Source organism: Taudactylus pleione, unplaced genomic scaffold (genome assembly GCF_031769625.1).
Source record: "Taudactylus pleione unplaced genomic scaffold, aTauple2 ptg000478l, whole genome shotgun sequence".
Lineage (NCBI taxonomy): Eukaryota > Metazoa > Chordata > Amphibia > Anura > Myobatrachidae > Taudactylus > Taudactylus pleione.
The window spans coordinates 55,682-79,609 of record NW_028284880.1 but is presented as its reverse complement, the minus strand read 5'-3'; the positions used below and the strand labels follow the sequence as shown (position 1 = coordinate 79,609).

Here is a 23,928-nt window from a genome sequence, read left to right as displayed (position 1 = left end):
TGGTCACTAAGTGGGCATGCGGTAAGGATAGCATACAGCAATGTGCCACAGGCAGATGAAACACTGCTGGCAAATACTGTATATATTATTATCTTTTATTTATATGGCGCCACAAGTGTTCTGCAGTGCCTTACATAGGTATATAACAATTACGTGACCATACTAGTAAAAGGTCACACCTTGGTCTAACCCCCTCACCCTGTCCCATCCCACGCCCTCTCTGCTGCTCTGGACCACCCTGCCACACCCAGCTCCGTTCGGTGTGTCCCCTAGCCCCCCCCCCCCTGATGTCCAGCTCCCACACTTACCCCCAATTATCATATAGATACGCCTCTGTTATTTTACATGGAAAAAGAACCCGGTTGCAATTTAATGTTCACTGAAACGTCCACCTCCCATGGGCGCCCATTTATTGAGCCCCTTTTACCTTAAAATCATGTGGGAACGGCAGTGCTTCAGCTATGACCTGGACGAAGTAGCTATGGACTTTTGTATATTCCTATGAGAGTGACTATTAGGGTTTCAATCCAATTCGGTGCGAAGGGGGCAAATTGCCGTTGGAACAGCCTAGAAACGACAGCAACGGCACGCCAATTCGCACTTTTACCGCCAGATCTCACCCCAGACTGGCACATTTTTGCTAGCAGCCCTCTGGCATTCAGCGCCACTTACTCACGAGGGTGAGATAATCGCACCTAATTGGATTGACCCCTTAGGGGCAGACTCAAATACACACTAACTGGGGCCAGGACCTTACGTTGCTCACATAACCGCAATTACATAGCTCATTACTGCTCCCACCTCCATAGGTTGCAAACCGGAAATGAGCAGCTTATGCAACCCAGTGACAAAGCCGGAACCCCCTGCGTGCAAATGAATCTGCCCCTTAGGGTGGCAATGTAATAGGGTACAAGTGTGTAAAAGTGCTGATATTTCAGCCATTTTGCTGCTGAATTTAAAGCAGCAATATTTTTTAAAGCAATACCAGTAGAGGGCGCTTAGCCCGTTCCTCTCCAGCAGTGTTTGTAATCTAGAGATGAATTGATGCGTGAGTGGGAGTTATTGACGCCGCTCTGCGTGCGGAGGACCTGACTATACTTGGTGACGATGATGCCGGCAGCCCGAGCATTCATCTGTATGGAAATAAAATCACTGCTACTTATTCTCTCTTTTAAATATTTGCTTTTCAGAACTTGGCCGGGAAATGAGCGTCCTGGAGGAGCAGATCACAGTAACTGAGGCTGAGCGGGATTACTGGCTGGCGTATAAGAATGCTGGGAGCGTAGAGCACGATAAACACATCCATCGTCTAGAAGGGGAAATCAGCGACATGAAACAGAGCTTCTCAGAAATAGACGGTGGGTTGAGTGTGATTTAGTGAAGCAATAGACATCGCACACTTCCCCCGCACATCCTTCTGGGGTTTATTTCTTATACACTTATTTTTCTAAAGTGGAAACATGAAAAGTATCACATCACCCTAGATGGCTTCTACACAGGATGCAGTACCAGAGGCGGCCGAGGGCGTCACTTGCTGGGCCTTGTAGTTCCACAACAAGCGAGAGCACTAAACCTGGCTCGAATGTTACAATTAGAAATAGAACAATATCCATTCGCTAAGTAAAGTTACAGTGATAATAATAAGAGGACACTATAATTAGCATTCAGGTATACTGAAAAATTATAGAAAATAACAGGATGGAGAGATAGATGGGTCCGTAGGGAGGGGGCGGGGCTGAAATACCGTGAATAGCGTCATTTTAATAATAAAGGTGGCTGTGGTCATATGGCAGAAATAATAAATGATCAAGACACGCCTCAGGGTCGTATTCAATTGCAGGCGAAAAGCCGTTCTCGGCGAAAAGTTTTCGGCAATGACGTAATTTCGCCTGTCAGAAACTTTCCGCCGTCTTCAATAGCAAAGACTTTTCGTGTGCGCGGAAATTCAATGCATTCGGATAGGCAAAAAAGATTTGCCTCTGAAAGCAGGCAGAAAAAAATTGCAGATTTGGGGTTTTGGGGTGCACCGTTGTGGAAACCCCAAAGGTAAACTGCGTCAAAATAAAATAAAAAAAACACTTAAGAACACCCCAAAAAAGTACTTTGTTTTGGGGGCGAAAAACTAAAAAGTAGGGGGACAAACTTAAAAACCAGCGAAATAGACTCCAGGGGGGTCCCCAAATATGCCCCAGGTGTTTTTAAGTTTGCAGGTGGTTGCGGCAGGTGGATTTATCACGATTTTTAAAACTTTACTTTAGCAACTTTAAAATATGCTACCCCCCATTTCAGGTACCCCAATTTTGCTGGGACTAGTTATTTTCATCATAAAAAACTTCTAAATGCTATTCTTCACCCCTAATGCAAATACGCTAAACAGCACCTTTTGAGACCATTTAAGTACCCCAAATACCTTTAGTAGGGCAATTCGGTGGTATCCATAGTGATCCCCCATGTCAGTGCATCTTTTGGGGGGTGTCAGGATGATTTCCCCATGTTTGAGTGGACTTTCAAGTTCAAGTTTCGCCGGGTGCAGTTTTCGCGTCCTTTGGAATTAAATAGGGCGAAAAGCGGTCGCACGCGCAGAAACTGTTTTCTTCAAAAATACACCATGTAGGCGGAAAGTCCGGCAGGCATCTTAGCTGTTAGTCACGGGGGAAGGGTAAAGTACCAGTGGGGGGAGGGTTAGGTAAAGGCACCAAGGGGGGAGGGTTAGGTTTAGGCACTAACGGGGGAGGGTTAAGGTAAGGAATGGGGAGGTTTATTGTAAGGGTTAAACTACCGGTCACTCACTTTGCGAATGGATCCACTTTGCTTGTGAAATGGAAAGACAATTGAAGTGTGTGCGCAGTGCGGCGCATTCGCAATGGCAAACAATTGCTCAATCTGCATAAAAACTGCATTAACATTCATGGCTGAATCTGGTCCAATGTCCTTTCTGACTCAAGTTCCCCCAGTTGAGTAATCGGTACCACTTCTTGTAAATAAATAGTTTATGGAAGATTTATAGTATCGTATTAATACAAACGTGTCTTGATTGTTTGGTACAGCGTGTGATAAACTGCATAAACTTCTGACGCGTTTCACAGGGCCGCTAAAAATCCCCAGCACAGATCAAACTGGAAGCTGGCATTCTGCAAGGAGATAAAGTGTGTTTATTCTGATTCCAGCAATAGGATGGTCATAAAAAAATAGGCACAAACTGTCTGAAGAGAGGAGCAGTCCTGTAAAATGCGTAACAAAGTTTATGCAGTTTATCACACACTGTACCAGACAATCAAGACACGTTTGTATTAATGCCGTACTACAAATCTTCCATAAACTATTTATTTTGAAGAGGTGGTGCTGGCTATTCCACTGGGGAACTTGCGCCAGAAAGGACATTGGGTCTCATTCAAACCCGGTCGCAAGCACCAATGTGCTCGCAACCGGGTCGATAGTTAGAGAAACTCTCTCGCTCCGGAGCTCTCTACGAAAGGGGCGGCTGTCGATGTATCGACAGCTCACCCCGTTTTGTAGGCGGGCCGGGGGGGTGTTTCCAAAACGGAGGCGTTCCTTAACGAACGCCTACCGTTTTGTGAGCGGCCGCAGTGAAATCATCAGTGATGTCAGTGGGTAGTTTCCTGCTCTTTCAGAGCAGGAAGCTCCTTGGGGCTTGCGGCTGCCGAGACCCAACCTTAGGGTCTCGTCGCAAGCCCCGATGGTCGCGATGGTGTTCACCATCGCGACCATCAACCTGGTCGGTCGTTAAGCTGTGGGTGGTAACCCACAGCTCCCCTAACGACCAGGAGGCCGCACTTCAAAAATTAAGCGTCCGCCCTCATTCAGAACGAGCACTCGCTTCTTGCGAGCGCCTCTGAATGAGGGCCATTGTATGAATAATATATAAAGTAACGTTAATAGATGGGCGCGGTGCAAAATGTTGACATTCAGGGTTAAATTTACTAAAGTGAGAGTTTTGAGAAGTGTTTTAAAAGTGATGTTGCCCATAGCAACCAATCAGATTCTACTTAACATTTAACTAGCACCTTCTAGAAGATAATAACTAGAATGTGATTGGTTGCTATGGGCAACATCACTTTTAAAACTCACTTCTAAAAACTCTCACTTTAGTAAGACAGCGTTCTACAGTACATTATTTATTTATTCCCAGTTATCTATATAGCTCATACATATTCTGCAGAGCTTTACAGAGAATATTCAGTCAATCTCAATATTTATTTATTTTTTTTAAATCTAGTTTATAGCACATTTATTGCCTTTATACATACAGTAGCAGCGTCTAAACATTTTATCTAATGGCAATTATATTCAGTACATATGTACTGCTTTGCATAGGTTGGAGCTACAAATGCCACTAATGGTCTGCCAGGGGGGAGCCAGGAGGAAATTGATGGAGGACACTGCAGAGCCAGATACAATGCATGCCTTTATTCAGCTCTGCTGACCGACAAGTCAGGATCTCTGGGACTTCCAGATTTGTCTCCATTAATGACTAAGGTTAATGATAAATGGGGTTTAACAGTATAAGAAGGCTCTAAATAACTGAATATGATTTTCTCCTTAGTCAGTGACGATATATATTGCAGTTCCACATTTCAGTGACAGCTAACCAAACAAAATACCCATTACTGCGGCCGCGGGGCCCTGGCGTCTGCCAGCGATCGCACGTGTTTGTACATGGCTATAATTCCTCGCAGGTTACTATTGATATTATTTCCTCTCTCTGCCCAAAAAAGGATATTTCAGGAAAAGCCTGGAGAAGACGAAAGATACGATAGACAGAGAAACAGGGAGGAAGATGGATGAAACCAGGGAAAGTGCGAATCTGGTAAAAATAAATGAATAAATATTTGTAACTATAGACCTGGGGCCTGATTCAGCAAGGATTGGCCGATTGTTGTGTTCGCAGTGCGTGTGCGCGAACCAGCCACAGCGATCTGGACTGCGATCGCAGAGGCTACGCAGACCCTTCGCAGAGTGATTGACAAGAAGTGCCGCTTGTGGGCGGTGACGGGGGGGGCTTCCAAACGCAGGCGTGCCAGTGCTTAAAGTATCCACTGTGAAGCCCTACGCAGCCTGAGGCCTTAGCGTGCGTGGCTGTTAGCAATTTCTGAGTAAGGCCTGGGCTTGTGCAAGTGCGCGTATGGGTCCGATGGTACTCGATTGTACCGATGGTTTAGTTATTCTGCTAAGTATTACGGATGTGCGTATGGTATAGTGGGCGTCCTTATTTAGTGCTGAGATGGCATTGCGATCACAGTGGCTTGGCTTGCTATCGCAGCTGACCCTTGATCCTGCGGACGCAAAGCTGATCTTTGCAGATCTGAGCGATTTTCTTTATACTGCGCACGCGTATGAGGCACACCGCACACGTGCCAAATTAGATTTCCAACGGCGTTCGCAGTGAGGACTTCAAGCCATAGTGATTGACAGTCGGGGAGCGTATGTGGGAGGTTACAGGGGGTGGTGAGGCAGACGAGTGGAGACCATTTTGGGGGCGTGTCTCAGCCTGCGAATGAGAATTCATATGCAGTGGTAAAGGCTCCTGCAGCTTACTTGTGACGGACATTCCAAGTGGCCATAAGATTGCTCAGAACATCGATGCTGTGACCGATGGTGCGTCTTTGTACGCGAGCGGCTGAACTCAAAAGGGCCCTAGTGGGAGTCTCGGTACAGATTCCTGCGGCTGTAACATATACAATGGGATTTGCGTGTTAACCGTCCCCTATCCCCCTCTCCTGGTGTCGGGCCAATAGTGTAATATGTCCATCTCTAAATACAGACACGTGTAATTTGTACACATGCACAGTTCGAAATATTGGTACAGACTGCAAATAGACTGTGTCCAAATGTAAATCAGGCCCATTGATACATTATTTACTTTTGTTGCCGTATCTGCTTTTTAAAAGGTCTCTATGATTGCGTGAACATAATTGTAACTTTTGTTTTGACTTTACCTAGTTAGATGGTGTTAGTACAGCTTGCCGTGCAGTAATGGTTCCATTCTCTCCTGGTCCCTGCACTCCTGTTGTTGTCTCTCAGAACCCTCCTGTCAGTCTTAGGGTCCTATTTATCAAATAAGTTTTGTGGGATATCCGCAAATATGAAGTATCCCCCGAATGTACCATGGAATGACCGCAACATTTACCTCTGATAATTCCTGCGTCCCCTCCGTTTTGACGGCCAGACACGCCTGCGTCCACAGCACCACTCCCCCATTCACAATAACCTTCCCATTTTACCACACACACGGCACTGTCACTCAAAGTAGCGGCCAGTCTGTGTACTACGAGCGGTCGATTTCCCCTCGCAAATAGTGGCTTGCGTACACGCACTGCGATTTATATGCATGCACACATTGCAAGACATCGCTCGCTCCGAGCGATTGCTTGCTAGCGAACGGGTCTGAATCAGGCTCCCAGTCTCTTGGCAAGAGAATTTTATTAATTTGTGTGAAAATAATTAATCACATCTGCATTAAAAATGCGGATTGTGATAAATGCGTCCCTTAGTGATGAGTGTCGGTTATCCGCTAACTATATAACAACTCAGGGCCTGATTCAGACGGGGGCGTGGCTGCCCAGACGGAGGCGTTCCCATGGAAACGCCTACCGTCTGGGGCCGGCCCCACTGACATCACTTGTGATGTCAGTGGGAGTGCTTTCGGCTCTGTTTCAGCCGAAAGCACTCTTGGGCTTGCGGCAACGAGACCCTACCACAAGGGTCTCGTCGCAATTCCGATGGTCGCGATGGTCTTGACCATCGCGACCATCATCATGGCCGCTCGCTATAGCTATGGGTGGTCACCCACAGCTATGCGAGCGGCCAGGTGGCCGTTCTGAAAAACCAGAGGGCCGGCCCTGATTCAGAGCGAGCGCTCTGTCAGAGCGTCCGGCTCTGAATCAGGCCCTCAGAGCATAGCCTAATGATAAGGGATATATTACATCATTGTGGGCAAAGCTGGACCTAGGAAGTACTAAAAATATAAGTTCTGTCCTCAATTTGTAACTAATCTTTCTCATTAAACTTCTGATTGTTTGGAAGTGGCCATAACACCCCTCACTGGTCTAATGAGCAGCAACAATGATTTCTCTGAACTCACTGCACGTCTTCCCCACTTGTCATGAGGTTATCGGAAATCTGAGTGCTCCACACCGAACTGCTGAGATGTAATCAGCATCCCGACAGTCAGGATTCCCCGACGGTTACAACATGCGGGATCCCGACTGTCAGAATACTGACAGACTGCGTAGGTAAGTACAGGGCCGGCTTGAGGCACGTTCGACCAGTGCGGTCGAACAGGGACGCCACCCCATAGTGGGCGCATCCCTCACAACCATTCCGGATTGCAACGGGACAGTCCCGTTTTTCGGGCGCTGCCCCGCTGTTCCACGGGCGGTCGGGAGGTTAGGTACCTCCACCTCCGCATCTGTGCGGTGGTGCCGGACCCCAGAGAAGAGAATGGATGCTGCGAGCATTGGGGCAGCCCAGCTACTGATGGAGTGATGGGCTCGTCCCTAGCCTGACGATACGGGCATACCCCAAAATAATGTCATTTAGGGGGTGTGGGCATGCCTCCATTTTTGGCCGCGCGCAGTAACGGGTGCCTCAGTCCCGTTCTGCACAGGGCACGGCTCCCCCTGGAGCGAATCTGGGTAAGTATTAGGGTCAGGGGGAGACTCAGGGTTAGGCATGGGGGAGGGTTAGGGTTAGGGGGAGACTTAGGGTTAGGCATGGGGGAGGGTTAGGGTTAGGCTCTACTCTAGGGTTAGAGTTAGGCTGCATGATGGGATGGTTAGGGTTCAGGAATGCCAAGAGCCACGGGCCCATGTTACGGGGGTGTGGCCTAATAGTGGGAGGTGTGGTCACACCCCTTAGGGAAAAATATAGATTTTTTTTGAAGCACCGCCAAGTGGCGCTGCGCCCTGGGGAGGGGGCCCTGTGAGCCCCCTGAGCCCGGCGCATAGCCAGTGGGGGGCGCGATCAGTGTGATCGCTCCCCCCACAGGCATTGGAGATTGCCTCCCACTGCAGCCCAGCACACAACTGGGTTGCTGTGATGTATGACTTTTGGGGCAGCGCCGGGCCCCTCCAGGAAGCCCGAGCCCGGGTAAGTTGTTAGGGGGAAGGTTAGAGTTAGGCTCTAGGGGGAGGGTTATGGTTAGGTTGTGGGAGAAGAGGGTTAGGGTTAGGCTGCAGGATGGGAGGGTTAGGGTTAGGCTGTGGAATAGGTGAGTTAGGAATGGGTGGGTTAGGGGGAAAGTTAGGGTTAGGATGTGGAATGGGTGGGTTAGGGGGATGGTTAGGGTTAGACTGCGGGATGGGAGGGTTAGGGGGAAGGTTAGGGATAGGCTGCAGGATGGGATGGTTAGGATTAGACTGTGGAATGGGTGGGTTAGGGTGAAGGTTAGGGTTAGGATGCGGGACGGGAGGATTCGGGTTAGACTGGAATGGGTGGGTTAGGGTGAAGGTTAGGGTTAGGATGCGGGACGGGAGGGTTCGGGTTAGACTGTGGAATGGGTGGGTTAGGGTGAAGGTTAGGATGTGGGATGGGTGGGTTAGGGTGAAGGTTAGGGTTAGGATGCGGGATGGGAGGGTTAGGGTTAGACTGTGGAATGGGTGGGTTAGGGTGAAGGTTAGGGTTAGGATGCGGGATGGGAGGATTAGGGTTAGACTGCAGGATGGGATGGTTAGGGTTAGGATGTGGAATGGGTGGGTTAGGGTGAAGGTTAGGGTTATAATGCGGGATGGGTGGGTTAGGGTTAGGATGCGGGATGGGAGGGTTCGGGTTAGACTGTGGAATGGGTGGGTTAGGGTGAAGGTTAGGGTTAGGATGCGGGATGGGAGGGTTCGGGTTAGACTGTGGAATGGGTGGGTTAGGGTGAAGGTTAGGGTTGGGATGGGAGGGTTCGGGCTAGACTGTGGAATGGGTGGGTTAGGGTGAAGGTTAGGGTTAGGATGGGAGGGTTAGGGTTAGGCTGTGGAATAGGTGAGTTAGGAATGGGTGGGTTAGGGGGAAAGTTAGGGTTAGGATGTGGAATGGGTGGGTTAGGGGGATGGTTAGGGTTAGACTGCGGGATGGGAGGGTTAGGGGGAAGGTTAGGGATAGGCTGCGGGAAGGGAGGGTTAGGCTGCAGGATGGGATGGTTAGGATTAGACTGTGGAATGGGTGGGTTAGGGTGAAGGTTAGGGTTAGGATGCGGGACGGGTGGGTTCGGGTGAAGGTTAGGATGCGGGACGGGAGGATTCGGGTTAGACTGGAATGGGTGGGTTAGGGTGAAGGTTAGGGTTAGGATGTGGGATGGGTGGGTTAGGGTGAAGGTTAGGGTTAGGATGCGGGATGGGAGGGTTAGGGTTAGACTGTGGAATGGGTGGGTTAGGGTGAAGGTTAGGGTTAGGATGCGGGATGGGAGGATTAGGGTTAGACTGCAGGATGGGATGGTTAGGGTTAGGATGTGGAATGGGTGGGTTAGGGTGAAGGTTAGGGTTATAATGCGGGATGGGTGGGTAAGGGTGAAGGTTAGGGTTAGGATGCGGGATGGGAGGGTTCGGGTTAGACTGTGTAATGGGTGGGTTAGGGAGAAGGTTAGGGTTAGGACGCGGGATGGGAGGGTTCGGGTTAGACTGTGGAATGGGTGGGTTAGGGTGAAGGTTAGGGTTAGGATGCGGGATGGGAGGGTTCGGGTTAGACTGTGGAATGGGTGGGTTAGGGTTGGGATGGGAGGGTTCGGGCTAGACTGTGGAATGGGTGGGTTAGGGTGAAGGTTAGGATGCGAGATGGGAGGGTTCGGGTTAGACTGTGGAATGGGTGGGTTAGGGTGAAGGTTAGGGTTAGGATGCGGGATGGGAGGGTTCGGGTTAGGCTATTGGTTTTAAAACTTTCAGAAATCTGTCAGGATCTCATACAAAACTGGAACTGCTTAAGGTTCTGCTTTTGTATAGAGAAGGGAGGGGGTGCTTCTTAATTATTAAATAATGACTTGCAGCCGGCCCAAGTTACAGTCTTTATTGATGGAATCACTAAGGGTGCACTTACTTTTTCACGTCTGGCCTTCCTATGTTATTATTTACTGTAGAACTAACAATGAGAAGGTAAAATATGTGATGGGATATTATGACATTAGATTTGATCACATATTAGGATTTAGAGTCACACGCAGAAGTGCGCGCAGCAGCATCTATTGGCGGTCGCTCGTCTGCGACTTTATGCAAATTATCGCTCCCTTGTCTACATCCGTACGGCCGAATGTACAAGGACTGAGACGCCCATTATTAGTGCCGATGCACGCTGTAATACCGATTGGCGCTTCCTTATACGTCACCATCGGTTGTGCCATCCGAATCTGCACCAGCGCTATGGCAGGTGCAATGTTCCCATCTGACCACGGCCTCCTATGCCTGCGGCTGTGCGTCTGGGAATGCAGGCGCTTGCGCTGACACGCCCCCTACACTCCCATAACACGCCCACTGACCGGCCCATGTTTGCGTGCACTTCTAGCCACCTCCCAGGCGCTACTTATACGGAAATGGGGCATCTTAAGGCCAATTCAGGGTGTGCCTCCTTAACGCCCATGAAGGCACTCTACAGCAATGTATCCGTACATGAGGGAACAGAGGACTCACCTTACGGTCTCTCGACAGGACGCAGTGAAGCACATCGACACCCAGAGCCGGAAAGAGATGAAAGAGAACAACTGGTTAAAGAAAGAGGTAATTGTGTTGTCTGACTTAATAAACTGGTAAATGAGACCTACAAACATTTAGTTGTTTTGGTTCTTTTTCCAAGTCATAGTATGCATCTGATAATAGAATAAAATCATTATTTTTTTTAAATTCTATATTATGGTAGAAATCCGTCACTTACATTTACCATCTTCTCCATAGCTTTAAGGGCTATTAACAGAACCCATGGCTAGTGCTGCCGGACGAGCTTTGCTGTAGGGAATGATTATTAGCAGGTTAAATGGGGGTTGGGCGCACACCTGGGTGTTGTAGCCACAACCCCCATTGTGATGCAACCATACCCCCTTCCCGATTCCAAACATCGGAATGTTAGTATATATGTATCATCCACTCACGTAGGCATGACAGACAATTAAGTCATGTTCTACCACACTGTCAGACAAGTGCCAAAGATGTAGTCACGGGCACCAAAAAGGGGGGGGGGGGGGGCTCGGGGTTGCCAAGTTGTAATGCTGGAATAACAACAGGGTGGCAAGGGGCAGTCACACATATAGCTATATCACCAGCGTAGGGGGCACTGTAGCATACTGTATGTGAGCTGGGCCCCCCACGAACCTTAATCCAGCCCAGCCAAGATGTCACAGCAACGCTCCCCTCAGCAAACTTGACACTAGCGGGGCTTGGCCGAGCTATTGGCTGGATGTAATCGGTACCTTTATGTTAGAGTATATAATACTGATCGCAGAGCTGTAGCGTATTATTCTCACTTTGCAGAGTAGGACTCCCGTCACCTTATCGCTTGTAATCTACTTATAAGGTAACTTCTCGCCTTACACTGAGAGCCTCATTTATCAACGAGTTTTATCATTCACAACGAGTGATAAAACTTGTTGCGTATGATACATGGTCCTCCAGCCAATCAGCTCCCAACTGTCATTTTTCAAACAGATAACGAGTGATGAAACTCGCTTTGTAGGATAATGGTGCTCCAGCCAATCAGCTCCCAACTGTCATTTTTCAAACAGATAACGAGTGATGAAACTCGCTTTGTAGGATAATGGTGCTCCAGCCAATCAGCTCCCAACTGTCATTTTTCAAACAGATAACGAGTGATGAAACTCGCTTTGTAGGATAATGGTGCTCCAGCCAATCAGCTCCCAACTGTCATTTTTCAAACAGATAACGAGTGATGAAACTCGCTTTGTAGGATAATGGTGCTCCAGCCAATCAGCTCCCAACTGTCATTTTTCAAACAGATAACGAGTGATGAAACTCGCTTTGTAGGATAATGGTGCTCCAGCCAATCAGCTCCCAACTGTCATTTTTCAAACCAATGACAGTAGGGAGCTGATTGATAAAAAACTGGTTGATAAATGAGGCTCTGAGCCGGCATTGCCAACTCCCACATCTGAGTATAACAGATATCCGCTTTCCATCCTGTGTGCACGGCAGATTGCGATTTACAGGACAGATGTTCAGGATCTGGAGGAAACTGTCTATAAGATCGAGCAAGAAAATGTGGAATTGATAAGTTGCCTTTTCGATGGCCATCTTCATGACCTAAATATATCACGGTATGCGATTTAATGACACTGATCCTACCCTATATTTATGTGAAGTAACCAGTTTGATGTTTGCAATTGTCAATGAGTTTTGGACCACCCGTATATGGCAATATTCAGAAATCTGGAGCCGGGTTGATATGCGTGTGCCAAAGACATGCATGGAAAAAAGTGGCAGGGGCTTCTAGGCCACCAATCCCCCCCCCCCCCCCCCCCTTGCCGGTGTGAAGTTTGGGGGCGTGCTGCCTCTCATGCCCCTGTTTTTATCCTTTTTGCACTAAATGATCGCTGCGCATGTGTGCCGCCTCCGTCCACCGCTGTTATGGTAGGACTGCATGTAACTGCTGCAGTAATATAATGGGAGGAAGGGAATGGAAGCAGCAGGAAGCCACAAACAGAGATATATAGTGGGAGGAGCAGGGTCCCCAGCAGCACAGAGTATATCAGGAGATGAGGGATGTGTTGGTGAGGACAGGGCTGCATGTGACAGGGGCAGTGACATGATGTGAGGAGGGGAATGGAGGCAGCAGGAAGTCATAGACTGAGAGTTATATAGTGGGAGGAGCAGGGTTCCCAGCAGCACAGAGTATATTAGGAGATGATTGATGTGTTAGTGTCAGGACTGCATGTGACAGGGCAGTGACATGATGTGAGGAGGGGAATGGAGGCAGCAGGAACTCACAGCCAGAGTTATATAGTGGAAAGTGCACAGTTCCAAGCAGCACAGAGTATATCAGGAGATGAGTGATATGTTAGTGAGGACAGGGCTGCATGTGACAGGGGCAGTGACATGATGTGAGGTGGGGAATGGAGGCAGCCACAGACTGAGTTATATAGTGTGAGGAGCAGGGTCCCCAGCAGCACAGAGTATATCAGGAGATGAGTGATGTTAGTGAGGACAGGGCTGCATGTGACAGGGGCAGTGACATGATGTAAGGAGGGGAATGGAGGCAGCAGGAAGCGACAGACAGAGTTATATAGTGGAAGGTGCACAGTCCCGAGCAGCACAGAGTATATCAGGAGATGAGTGATGTACAGCCATGGCCAAAAGTTTTGAGAATGACACAAGTATTGGTTTTCACATTGTCTGCTGCTTCCGTTTTTATGACGGCAATTTGCATATACTCCAGAATGTCATGAAGAGTGATCAGATGAATTGCAATTAATTGCAAAGTCCCTCTTTGCCATGGCAATGAACTCAGGGCCCGATTCAGACCCACTCACTAGGATGCGTTCGCACGTAGCCTGCAATGTTTGCAATATGCGCTTGCGTATAAGATGCAGTGCGTGTGCACGAACCAGTCCATGCGATCGCAAAGCGATGGCCCCTTGTACATAGATGCCTCGCTAGAATGAGTAACAGGATGAGCCATTTGTGGGTGGTGACAGGGGGTGGTCGGTGGAAATGGGGGTGTGGTGGTGCGAACACAGGCATGTCTGTGCATCTGAATGCCGTTTCAGGGGCGTGCATAATTAAGACGCAGCGTCAGCATACACGTCACATGGCTGATTTACACACAGCAGCACTCGCAGTGCTAGCGGTAGGGTATGGTCAGCCATAAGTGCTGCGTACGGCTCCGATGTTACCGATTGTTTAATACACTTCCTGGAGATGACATATGTTACTAAAGCAAAGTGGGCGTCTTGTGACAGGCTGGTGGGTATCTAAATACATTCCGCAATCGCACGCCAAGACATAGTAAGCGTGCTAATGTCTTGCCGTGCGATCGTGGAATTTGCATACTTTGGCAGCTGACAGCTGCGTGCAAACGCATCTAGCGAGCGGTTCTGATCGGGCCTTTAATCCCAAAAACAACATTTCCACTGCATTTCAGCCCTGCCACAAAAGGACCAGCTGACATCAGGTCAGTGATTCTCTCTTGTTAACATAGGTGAGTGTGTTGACGAGGACAAGGCTGGAGATCACTCTGTCATGCTGATTGAGTTAGAATAACAGACTGAAAGCTTAAAAAGGACGATGGAGCTTGAGATCATTGTTCTTCCTCCGTTAACCATGGTTATCTGCAAGGAAACAGGTGCAGTCATCATTGCTTTGCAAAAAAGCACTTCACAGGCAAGGATATTGCTGCCAGTAAGATTGCACTTAAATCAACCATTTATCGGATCATCAAGAACTTCAAGGAGAGAGGTCCAATAGTTGTGAAGAAGGCTTCAGGGTACCCAAGAACATCCAGCAAGCGCTAGGACTGTCTCCTAAATTTGATTCAGCTGCGGGATCGGGTTCCAGACTATAGCCAGACAGTAATTACTTAGGCAATGTCTATGTATACACCTGGTGTTAGACAGTTAATAGTTAGACAAGAATTAAAGTTTGACACAGACAAAAGTCAGACACACTAAAGTTAGACATGTAAAAAGTTCGACATGAAAAAGATCGACACAAAATGGTCGACACATTTTTTTGTTTGTTTTTTTAGGGTTAGGTTTAGGCACTTACTGGAGGGTTAAACTGGGTACACACAAAGATTTTCTGTCCAACCATACAACTAGTTGACTGGTTGGAATGAAAATCTGGTAAGGTATGAAAGCAAATGACCATCAGCAATCTGCTCCCAAATGACCGAAAATGGACAAAAACTGTTGTTTGTTAAACGTTTGATCTAAACAATTTGTTCAAACTTGTCTGACGGCATTTTCATCTGTTTTCTGGCATTTAGGAGCAAATTGCTGATCATCTGTTACTCCCATACCTTACCAGATTTTCATTCCAACCAATCAACTAGTTGAATGGTTGGACAGAAAATATTTACGGGTGTGTGCAGCTTAAGGGTTAGGCACTTACCCCCACGGTTAGGGTTAGACACCAGGAGGGAGGGCTAAAGTTAGGGCTAAAAAAAACAAACAAACAAAAAAAAACTGTCGACCATTTTTGTATCGAACTTTTGTACCTGTCGAACTTTTAACATGTCTAACTTTAATGTGTCTGACTTTTGTTTGGGTCTAACTTTTTTCCCTGTCCAACTTCTGGTGTCTATCTAGACATTGTCTAACTAATTACTGTCTATCTCGTATACAATACCCTGTAATTACATGTAGGGACTGTGTCTGAGGAACTTATGGAACTCGCCTCTTCTGTAATGTGGGCTAGAAACACCCAAGTGTATGAAATAAAACCTCACACGAATGACCCTAATCAGGAAACAAGAAATATGTCCTGTAACACATGAAACTGCATCTCTTTCAGGAGAGCATTCCTGACCCAGGTGATTGGCCTGGATTTCCCAGCAGATGGATCACTGGAAGAAGATTTTGCCAGGCAGGATCTGAACGCATCCCCAGGTCAGAAAAATCCTTCATATCACACCGTATATATATTAACCTTACACATGAAACAGCAGCAAGTGTAAGCAGATGATCCTGGGTGTATTGTGGTTTGAGTGGATCATGGTCAAGGCTTATTTAGTCCCAATTTTTATCCAAATATGTTCGGTTACGGTTCTAAAACAAATACTCTTGTTATTAGTATTTTCTTATCCATCGTCACGCAGGATATTGGAGGCATCCATTCTGTATCACCACTGAGGCACTGCCTGACGAATATTGATGAGGTAGTGGTTACTATTGAACTGACAGGCTTCATTCCCATATTAATTCCTCACACAAAATGGCTGACTCCAGGACTGGTGCTGGCTCTGGGGGTGCCATAGACAGAGGCCCTACCTCTATTTGTTACATGGCACTCCTAGCCCCTCACCTCAGCAGGGGGAAGGTGGAGGCAGCATCCTCACTTCCGGGGACCAGCTATGTGGCTGTGACAGCATGATACGGTCAGTGCCAGACTCCCAACACAACACAGACATGGTGGAGCAGCAGCTGTCAGCACTCCGTATGGGGACTCAGGGGCAGCAGTAAGACAGTGATTGTTGCTCACTCAGTATTTTGGAGCCTCCTAATCAATAGCGCCCTAGGCAACTGCCAATAATTACATGATAGCGCTGGTCACGGTGTGTGGGTCACATGTCCATTTCATTCAAATCAGCACCTAAACATGTTTCATATTTACTACTGTTATCTCTAGGTGGAGACCAAGGACATGGGAGCGAGGCCGCCGCACTCGGGGAGACTGCAGACAGAGAAGAGACGGACGCAGTAATACCTCTTCATCTTAAACACTTACTGACTGAAGATGAAAAGGATTTCAAAGTAAAGTGCTAGCTCTTCAGGCATACATTATACAGACTATATGGGGAATACTTTTATCGTTTATGAAACTATAAGTACTTGCACTTTTTCATAAATGCAAAACTACAGTTACTCAAAATATACCTTTAGCTGGGTTGAAGCAGTGACGTTAAAGTGCGTCCATTACTTATGCACAATGCAGCAGCTATTTTGGTGGCTGGAACTCCATTAGGACAACACAAGTCTATACAGTCACTAGGCACATGGGACATCACAGACGTATTGTGCCTCCATGTCGTCACTGGTTCTTGGGCAAAGGCAATGTTCCAGACAATAGTACAATGACAAAATGGCCTCTTCTACTGTGTGTAGGTGACAGGGGAATGTAGTCAGGATGCCGGTGGCCGGAATGCCGACTGCCAGAATCCCCACACTGAAAGCTCAGCATGGGACTAAAGATAGGCGTCTAAATACAGACGCCTATCATTAGCCCCACGTCGAAATCTTTATGCCAGGCATACCGAACGTTGGTAAGCCGGGCGTCGAGAGCTGTTAGCCGCGGTAAGGGTAAATGGTGTCACATCAGGTGCTTGCTATGTTTTGGAGACTCTATTTACTGAAATCCAGATTATCTAGATTCCAGTGAGTCGGCGAGCTGATTGTTTGTGGGGAAATGATACATCTTGGGTCGGAGTCTATATAATCCATACTTGCTTACTTTTCTGGAGTGTCCCCCACATTCCCGGGAGAGTAGAGCAGACCCCTGGATCCTACACTGGGGTACCAGGCGTTCAGGGGTGAGGGCTTGATGATGCAATTTGCTGCAAATTCAGTCATTGTGGCCTAGGTCACCAATGCAGCAGATTGTGCTCCCTCTAACCTCCACTCCCACAGGGCACAATATCAAAGTAGTAATGTACAACTTATGCTGCATAGAATATGAACACAGAATAAAAACCAGCTGCTCTCTGCAGTGTAATACTACAGCTTGGACTGATGACTGAACAATCAGATTTGTGAATGATGTGACCACACACAAGGTACGGTAGTGAGCAGATCAGGTCAGTCAGTGGGATTACAACTGCCCCATGTTCCTGGCTGGCCGATGATCAGAGTCTGAGGGGGTTCTGTGATAGGTTCCGAGTTTATGGAACCGGTGGGATTTCCGACCTTCTGACTGATTTACTGGCAAATTAGCTGAAATCCCGCCGGTTCCATAATATTAGAATCTTTTATATAATCCCCTGAGTCTGTTATCAACCAATAAGACGCTAGCGTACCTTTACAATGGTGCTGTAAGGGTGACATGTATACAGCTCATCTAATATTATTAATATATAACATTTAATAGAGCAACATTAATGGCTCACATCTAATCCACTTACACTGCCTTCCTCAGCTCCTACAGCTGACACTGTGACAGAAGGAACAGCAAGAGTCACATAATGATTATTATTATTATTATTATTATATACACTTTTCTACATAGCACCGTCTGAGGAGATGTAAATATATAAAACTATTTCACGTTTTCAACAATCAACATACGAGAACGAATTAAGCCACACACAGTACATGGTTTAGAAAACACAAAAGGGAGAGATGTATCAAGACTTGGCGAGAGATAAAGTGGAGAACTCGCCCCAAAGCAACCAATCAGCGGCTGTCATTTTTAAAGACTGCACTAGCTAAATGACAGGTAGAAGCTGATTGGTTCTTTGGGTAACTTCTCAACTTTATCTCTCCCCCAAGGCTTGGTATATCTCCCCCCAAAGTGTTTAACCCTTTCATGCACGCATAATGATAATCCTAATTTTTTTATTTTTTTTATGTTTTTATTCATCTTCAGGGTTTATTAAAAAAAATTTTTTAACTGTAAAACTAAAGGAGGTATACACATGTCTACTGGTGAGGACAACCTGCATCTGCAACATAAAAAAAATATTGCCCTATTATTGCGGAACAGGTTTAATAGTGAAAGTAATTTTTTGGTGGTTTTTTTTGCAAAAAAACGTAAAGTAAAATGAAATGTCTGTTACGGCTGCAATTTGTTCTCATCACGTCTATTTATGGATATATTCATGCAGAAATAAAAATGCCCTCAGCGTTTGTAACACAAATGTTGTCATTTATTTCTTAAATTGTGTCATACCTAGAAGTTAGCCTTTTTCACTTCGGTGAACTGATTTTGACTCATTTTATTGCACGACGTCCACTGAAGTGGGCAAATGATTTCACTGTGAAAATAATAAATTGAGTATTTGATCAAAACATCTACCATTTTTATGCCCTAAAGGTTACTTTCCTTGAATTTGTTTTTTTTACTTACCTGCTCTGACATCTTTGAGTAAAAAATTTTACAGAAATCCCTGGAGTGCTCGGAGCTGGTGAACTTTTCTCTGCCATTCTAATTTGACCTTATTGGTTTGTGGGAATTAAAAAGCTGCCACCAGGTGGCAAACTTTGTACTTTTGGTAGAGGTCCAAAGAAGAGGACCTCGGGCACTAGTAATGTCAAAAGTGTGTTTCTATAGACGACGACTTAGAAACAGCTGTCCACTGTAGTGGCCTCTATGCATGGAAGTGTGTAATAGAGAGTTTTTTTTCATTGGAAGTTTATTTTCCTGGGTATTAACCCTACATCTTCAACTGGAACACAAGACTTTGTACCTACATACTGACACAGAAAAACGGCACTTAAAAATGATTTTTTGTCCCTATACTTACCTGTCAATGGAGTGATTGGAATAAATATAAATCCTTTTATGGGAATCAGATTGATAATTCAGGGACTTGCATATATAGCAATATTTACATGATAAGTTGCATTCATTCATTTGTATTGATGTCTTTATATTTTATGCTTTAGAGGCAATTTTTTGAATATTAAAGTGCATTTTAATTGCATCACATACACCTGTGTTTTGATTATATTGGTACATGCACCCAGTGGTGGGATTTTATCCCATCTCTTTTGTTTTATTGTCCTTGTGAATAAACTCAGTTACTTGTTGGGGAGCTGCGTTTATTATATTATTGTAAAAAAAAAAAAAAGGCTTGATTTTATGCGTATATATAGAAGCGCCTAGTAAAAGTTAGGTATTTTCCTAACTCCTTTTCATTTTGGTAGATCCGTGTAATAGAGATGTACACATGGGTATACTTGATATAGAAGGTATCGCAGGAGAGAATAAATGTAGATATACGTAAAGTGGGAAATTTTTGCATTCTTTCAGAATTCTCTTATAACTCATTTATTTGAACTCGGTTGCAGGAATATTTACAGCTGGGCCCATTGGAGAGGAAGTTGTTAAGCATCGAGGGACGAGCCAAGCCCATACACAGGGAGAGCCAAGAGACGGAGAGCACCCAGGAGCCACACAATCACAGTAGGGTAAAGTGGTCGGTGACTCCTAGGATGATCATATCGGCCTTACCACAGTGACGGTGTGCGGGGACAGCTTCTGGGCACAGAGCTCTGCACAATCAATGTACAAACCTCACTCAGCAGACTTATGCAGAAGCCGCATATTTCTGCTGGGATGGTCCAGGCCGGGACAATGGCAGGAAGGCCTTTTGTGTGTCCGCAGATCCATTACATCTATTAAACAGAATTATAACCATGGCAACATGTGGAACAGCGGTTTCCTACCATAGCTTTTGCGCCTTCTTACAATGATGGATGATTTCCAGGTTAATTAAATAGGAATCGGATGTAATATACTAACATAGCCCATTTCTACTGGAAAACAGGAGACATCGCACATGTATCAATACTGGTTCTCATGTACACTAGAATAGAATTACTGATTCATTTAAAACAGATTAATTCAAGCATGTGGGGAAGGGGCAATTTGGTTAGTGGCAGCAGCCACCAGATGTTGGAGAACCGGTCGGGACGCTAGCACCTTGTGGCCACCAGCGTTGTGCGGTCGGCCTAGCGTAATTATCCTGAGGTGCGCAGCCAGACATTGGTACCATACAGTCCCTGATAACTGACTTTCCCCTATAGAATCCTTTATTATATGAACATTGGCTTTAAAGTAACCCTTCAAGTATCTCAATTAGAGCGATAGTACATTGTTAGTTTGGCATGTGTGACCGGGGCTTCTGTTGTATTCTCTCCTAGACTTGTTACACAGACACACGCAGGAGAGGGGAGAGGCAGAGCTGCAACAGCCCACTCACAATCAGAGCCATGGAGTTGCAGCAGCACAGAGTATTTCAGCCCAAGTTTTGAGGTTTTTATAGAAAAAGTTCTTTCATTTTATGTAAACGTCACTTGTTATTAAGGAGATTGGTTGAATTCACTTACTGCAGGCTTAGGTAGGTCCTCTGCCGGTTACACTGTTGCCGGACTTTTCGCCGTCTTCACAACTTTTCTGTGCGATACTTTTTCAAATCAAAATCAAATTTGGGGTACATGAAAATGGGTGCAAGCATGTTTTTAATTGGCTAAAGTGAAGAATTAAAAAGCGCTAAAAAGGCACCTTCAGCAATCAGTTAAAAAACAAAACAAAACCCTGGGGCATACTTGGGGACCCCCCAGTTTATTTCGCTAGTTTTTGAATTTTTTTTTCCCCACTTTTTCAAAGTGTTTTTTTGGGGTGTCCTTTGTGGGGGGTTTTCTTTACATTTTTTGACGCAGTTAACGTCAGTGGGGGGGGGGGGATGTCCAATGGGTGCAGGGTGGTTCCAGCAACATTGCACCCCGAAACCCTGGGTCTTCATTGGCGAACATTTTCTGCTGGTTACAAGGCGCAAACTTTTCGCACCGGCAAAAAGTCAGACTACCTGAATACGGGGAAAAGTGAAATCTGCGAAAATTACGTCATCGGCGAAACAGACTTTTCTCTTCCAATTGAATACAGCCCTGTGGGTGTCATTTCCCAGGGGGCAGAGAGTGGTCAGCGTCAGAGAAGGTCTGGACCATCTGTATCACAGTAGGCAATTACTTCAGGTGGTGGTAGTGGGGGGAGGGGTCATTTAAGTTCACTGTGGAGCACATCAGTTATTCGCTCTGAGGCACGCACTCCCAATTTACTTCATTGCGCAGTGCCTCGGACCTCCTTTACATCTGGCCTGCACACTAGGGAGCTGAGGCTGTGCTTTGTGTAATTAAAGTGTCTAATTCCTGCAGCTGTTAAATGGGGCATTGCAGACACCACATCTAGTCAAACAGGTCCAGAGTAGCGAGAACAGCGTTCCAATAATAGCCTCCTATTACCATTTATTCAACTTAAAGTTCACAGTGGAAAAGCCACAAACCATTATTAGGCACCATCAATATACCAGTAACGGTGGGTACAGACTAGAACGATAATGGCCCGTTTTGTTGTGCCCTGGCAAATCGGAACGTCAAATCAGGCATATTAAATGTGTATGCCCAATTTGTGCGCTTCCGTGGTTGCATGCGATATCTTCTCTAGTTGGTCGTGCTGCACGGTCAGTCAGAAGATATCGTGTACAATGCCATTCTGCCGATTGCATCATGGCATCTTACATCGGGTCGTCACGCCCAGCATTGTGCAGGTGTGTATACACTTGCCGATGCAGGGTCCCGTCGACAGATCGGCGGGCTACATATCGCGTAGCTGGCGTTACTGTAAGTTGTGAATACAATGTTTGTAGTATAGGTTCACACACACAGAAGCAAACCCCAGGGAAAGTACCAACAAATCATTGGACTGCTATGATGTTTATTAGCATTTAATCAGGAATTCTATTCGCCCGTAGACGCGACGCACGCTAGGCACCTGAGAATGCGCAGCGTGAAAACATGCGAGATACGATCACCTGTGGAGAACTCTGGATTTGCCCCATAGGGTAACTAAGTTGCAGTGGGCTGTGAGCCGACCCCAAGAAGCTTCTAAGGAACTCAATTAGCTGGAAAGATCTATTAGCCTCTGCGACATACAGTAAGGGTCACCTAGGTTTCACGAGGTCAAGTACAAATTATTGCTGGAGTCGTGTATGTGGCCGTGTGTGTGTGTGTGTGTGTATAGTCATTGCTAAATGTACAACATCGTTGTGAAGACGGTGGGCAGTTATAAGCTAGTGCTGAGCAGCCTCATCACACCAGGGTCAGGGGAGTTATACAGCTCTCATCCTAACCCACTACTACAGGCTCTTTCCTCCCCGTCTACCCCATCTGTGTCACCCGTTTGTCTGCCCCTCCCCCTTTAGAATGTAAGCTCTAATGAGCAGGGCCCTCTTCCCTCATGTGCTTCTCCTTACTCCCCACAAGGCCACCTAACACTTGATTGCTGACTCCTTTGCTGCTTATTGGAGTGTTATGATCACTAATGCAGCAATGTGTATAAACCCAAGTCCGTGTCCCGCATTGCACTGTAAGTCACTGGAGTCCTGGTAACTTGTTGCTAGCTGTAGGTCCAGTGTAAAATAAAGAACCCCACTGGTCAGATAGCTGCTCCGATCTGGCGGATAACCATTTGGTGAGATGACAGAAGAACGTAGCAGCAAGCCCAATGGGCAGGAACACAGCGATTGGGCACCACTATACATGTAGGGTGGGCAGGAAGGAAAGATCAGGCTTTCTTCATCAAGATAGAACTTATCTGCTAGAAGTGATTTATTTGGGAATGTTAGGCGTGACCTGGAAGGTAAGGCGGCCTCTCATACTCCGGATTTGATGCGATTACGCTCCATCTCAATTCCTGCACGCATTTATCAAAGAACCTGCCCTGGTGAAGGGCTAGAAAGCATTGATAGTTACCGCTAACACTTTGCTTCCCTGTTCAGACCCGGTGAGCGTATGGCACAAGCCCAGTTCCCGAGCTGATGGGAAGGGATCCAAAGGAATCCTCTCTGGTAAAAATGCGTAGAAATAGTTTCCCAGCCAAGCTTTGGTGTGACCATTTCGTGCCCCTTAGAACCCTACTGGGGCTGCTATTGCGGTTGGAAACGGCAGATATCGGATATATTCTGCAGAACCCCCTTCATACATCCTAAGAATGCTTAACTCTTCCAGTAATCGCCCCAAAACTTCTATTTCCGGGTGGGGAGGTTCCACAAAATTAGTCACTTGGCATTGGCCACGTTGACACCACAAGATTAACATTAACTATGTTGACACCAAAATGTCGATAGTTGAAGGTCGTCATCATCAGAATGTTAGGATTAAAGTAACATAAAACTGGCGCTTAAACTTCCAGGTGCATTGTGTTATGACTGCCGCCTTAAATACCAATGTGAGAATTATACCTCAACCACCAAGCAACAATGTAGCAAGTAAGCAACGCAGCCCCGATATATGGGAGAAGGGACCCAAATACATGTACTTGAAAAAAAAAAACTGATGGCACGTGAACACGTAGCGATTTAAAAGAACAATTTCGACATCGTACAAATTGCTCATATAAAATGACCCTACCAACTTACCATCGGCCAGAGATGCGCGGCCACGTATGGACGAGAGCGATATCGTCCATCGGCCGTGCATGCCGGTCAACTTGCTCGATATCGAGCAAGTTACTATACGGACCCGCGATCGTTGATTGCGGGTTGCTATATAGTAGTCGG

General features: G+C 46.4%; 1 protein-coding gene across 2 annotated transcripts in view; it reads left to right on the top strand.

The window, feature by feature from the left end:
• The window catches only part of CCDC83 (coiled-coil domain containing 83), a 42,250-nt gene extending 22,245 nt beyond the window's left edge, over nt 1-20,005 (top strand). For both annotated transcript variants that reach the window (XM_088449022.1, XM_088449023.1), the window contains 7 exons: nt 1,191-1,358; nt 4,737-4,828; nt 10,641-10,709; nt 12,135-12,256; nt 15,450-15,544; nt 16,284-16,408; nt 19,661-20,005. In XM_088449022.1, coding sequence (XP_088305148.1) covers nt 1,191-1,358; nt 4,737-4,828; nt 10,641-10,709; nt 12,135-12,256; nt 15,450-15,544; nt 16,284-16,408; nt 19,661-19,831 — 842 coding nt within the window. In that variant the 3' untranslated portion in view covers nt 19,832-20,005. The remainder of the gene's footprint in view (nt 1-1,190; nt 1,359-4,736; nt 4,829-10,640; nt 10,710-12,134; nt 12,257-15,449; nt 15,545-16,283; nt 16,409-19,660) is intronic.
• Nucleotides 20,006-23,928: the final 3,923 nt, after the last annotated feature.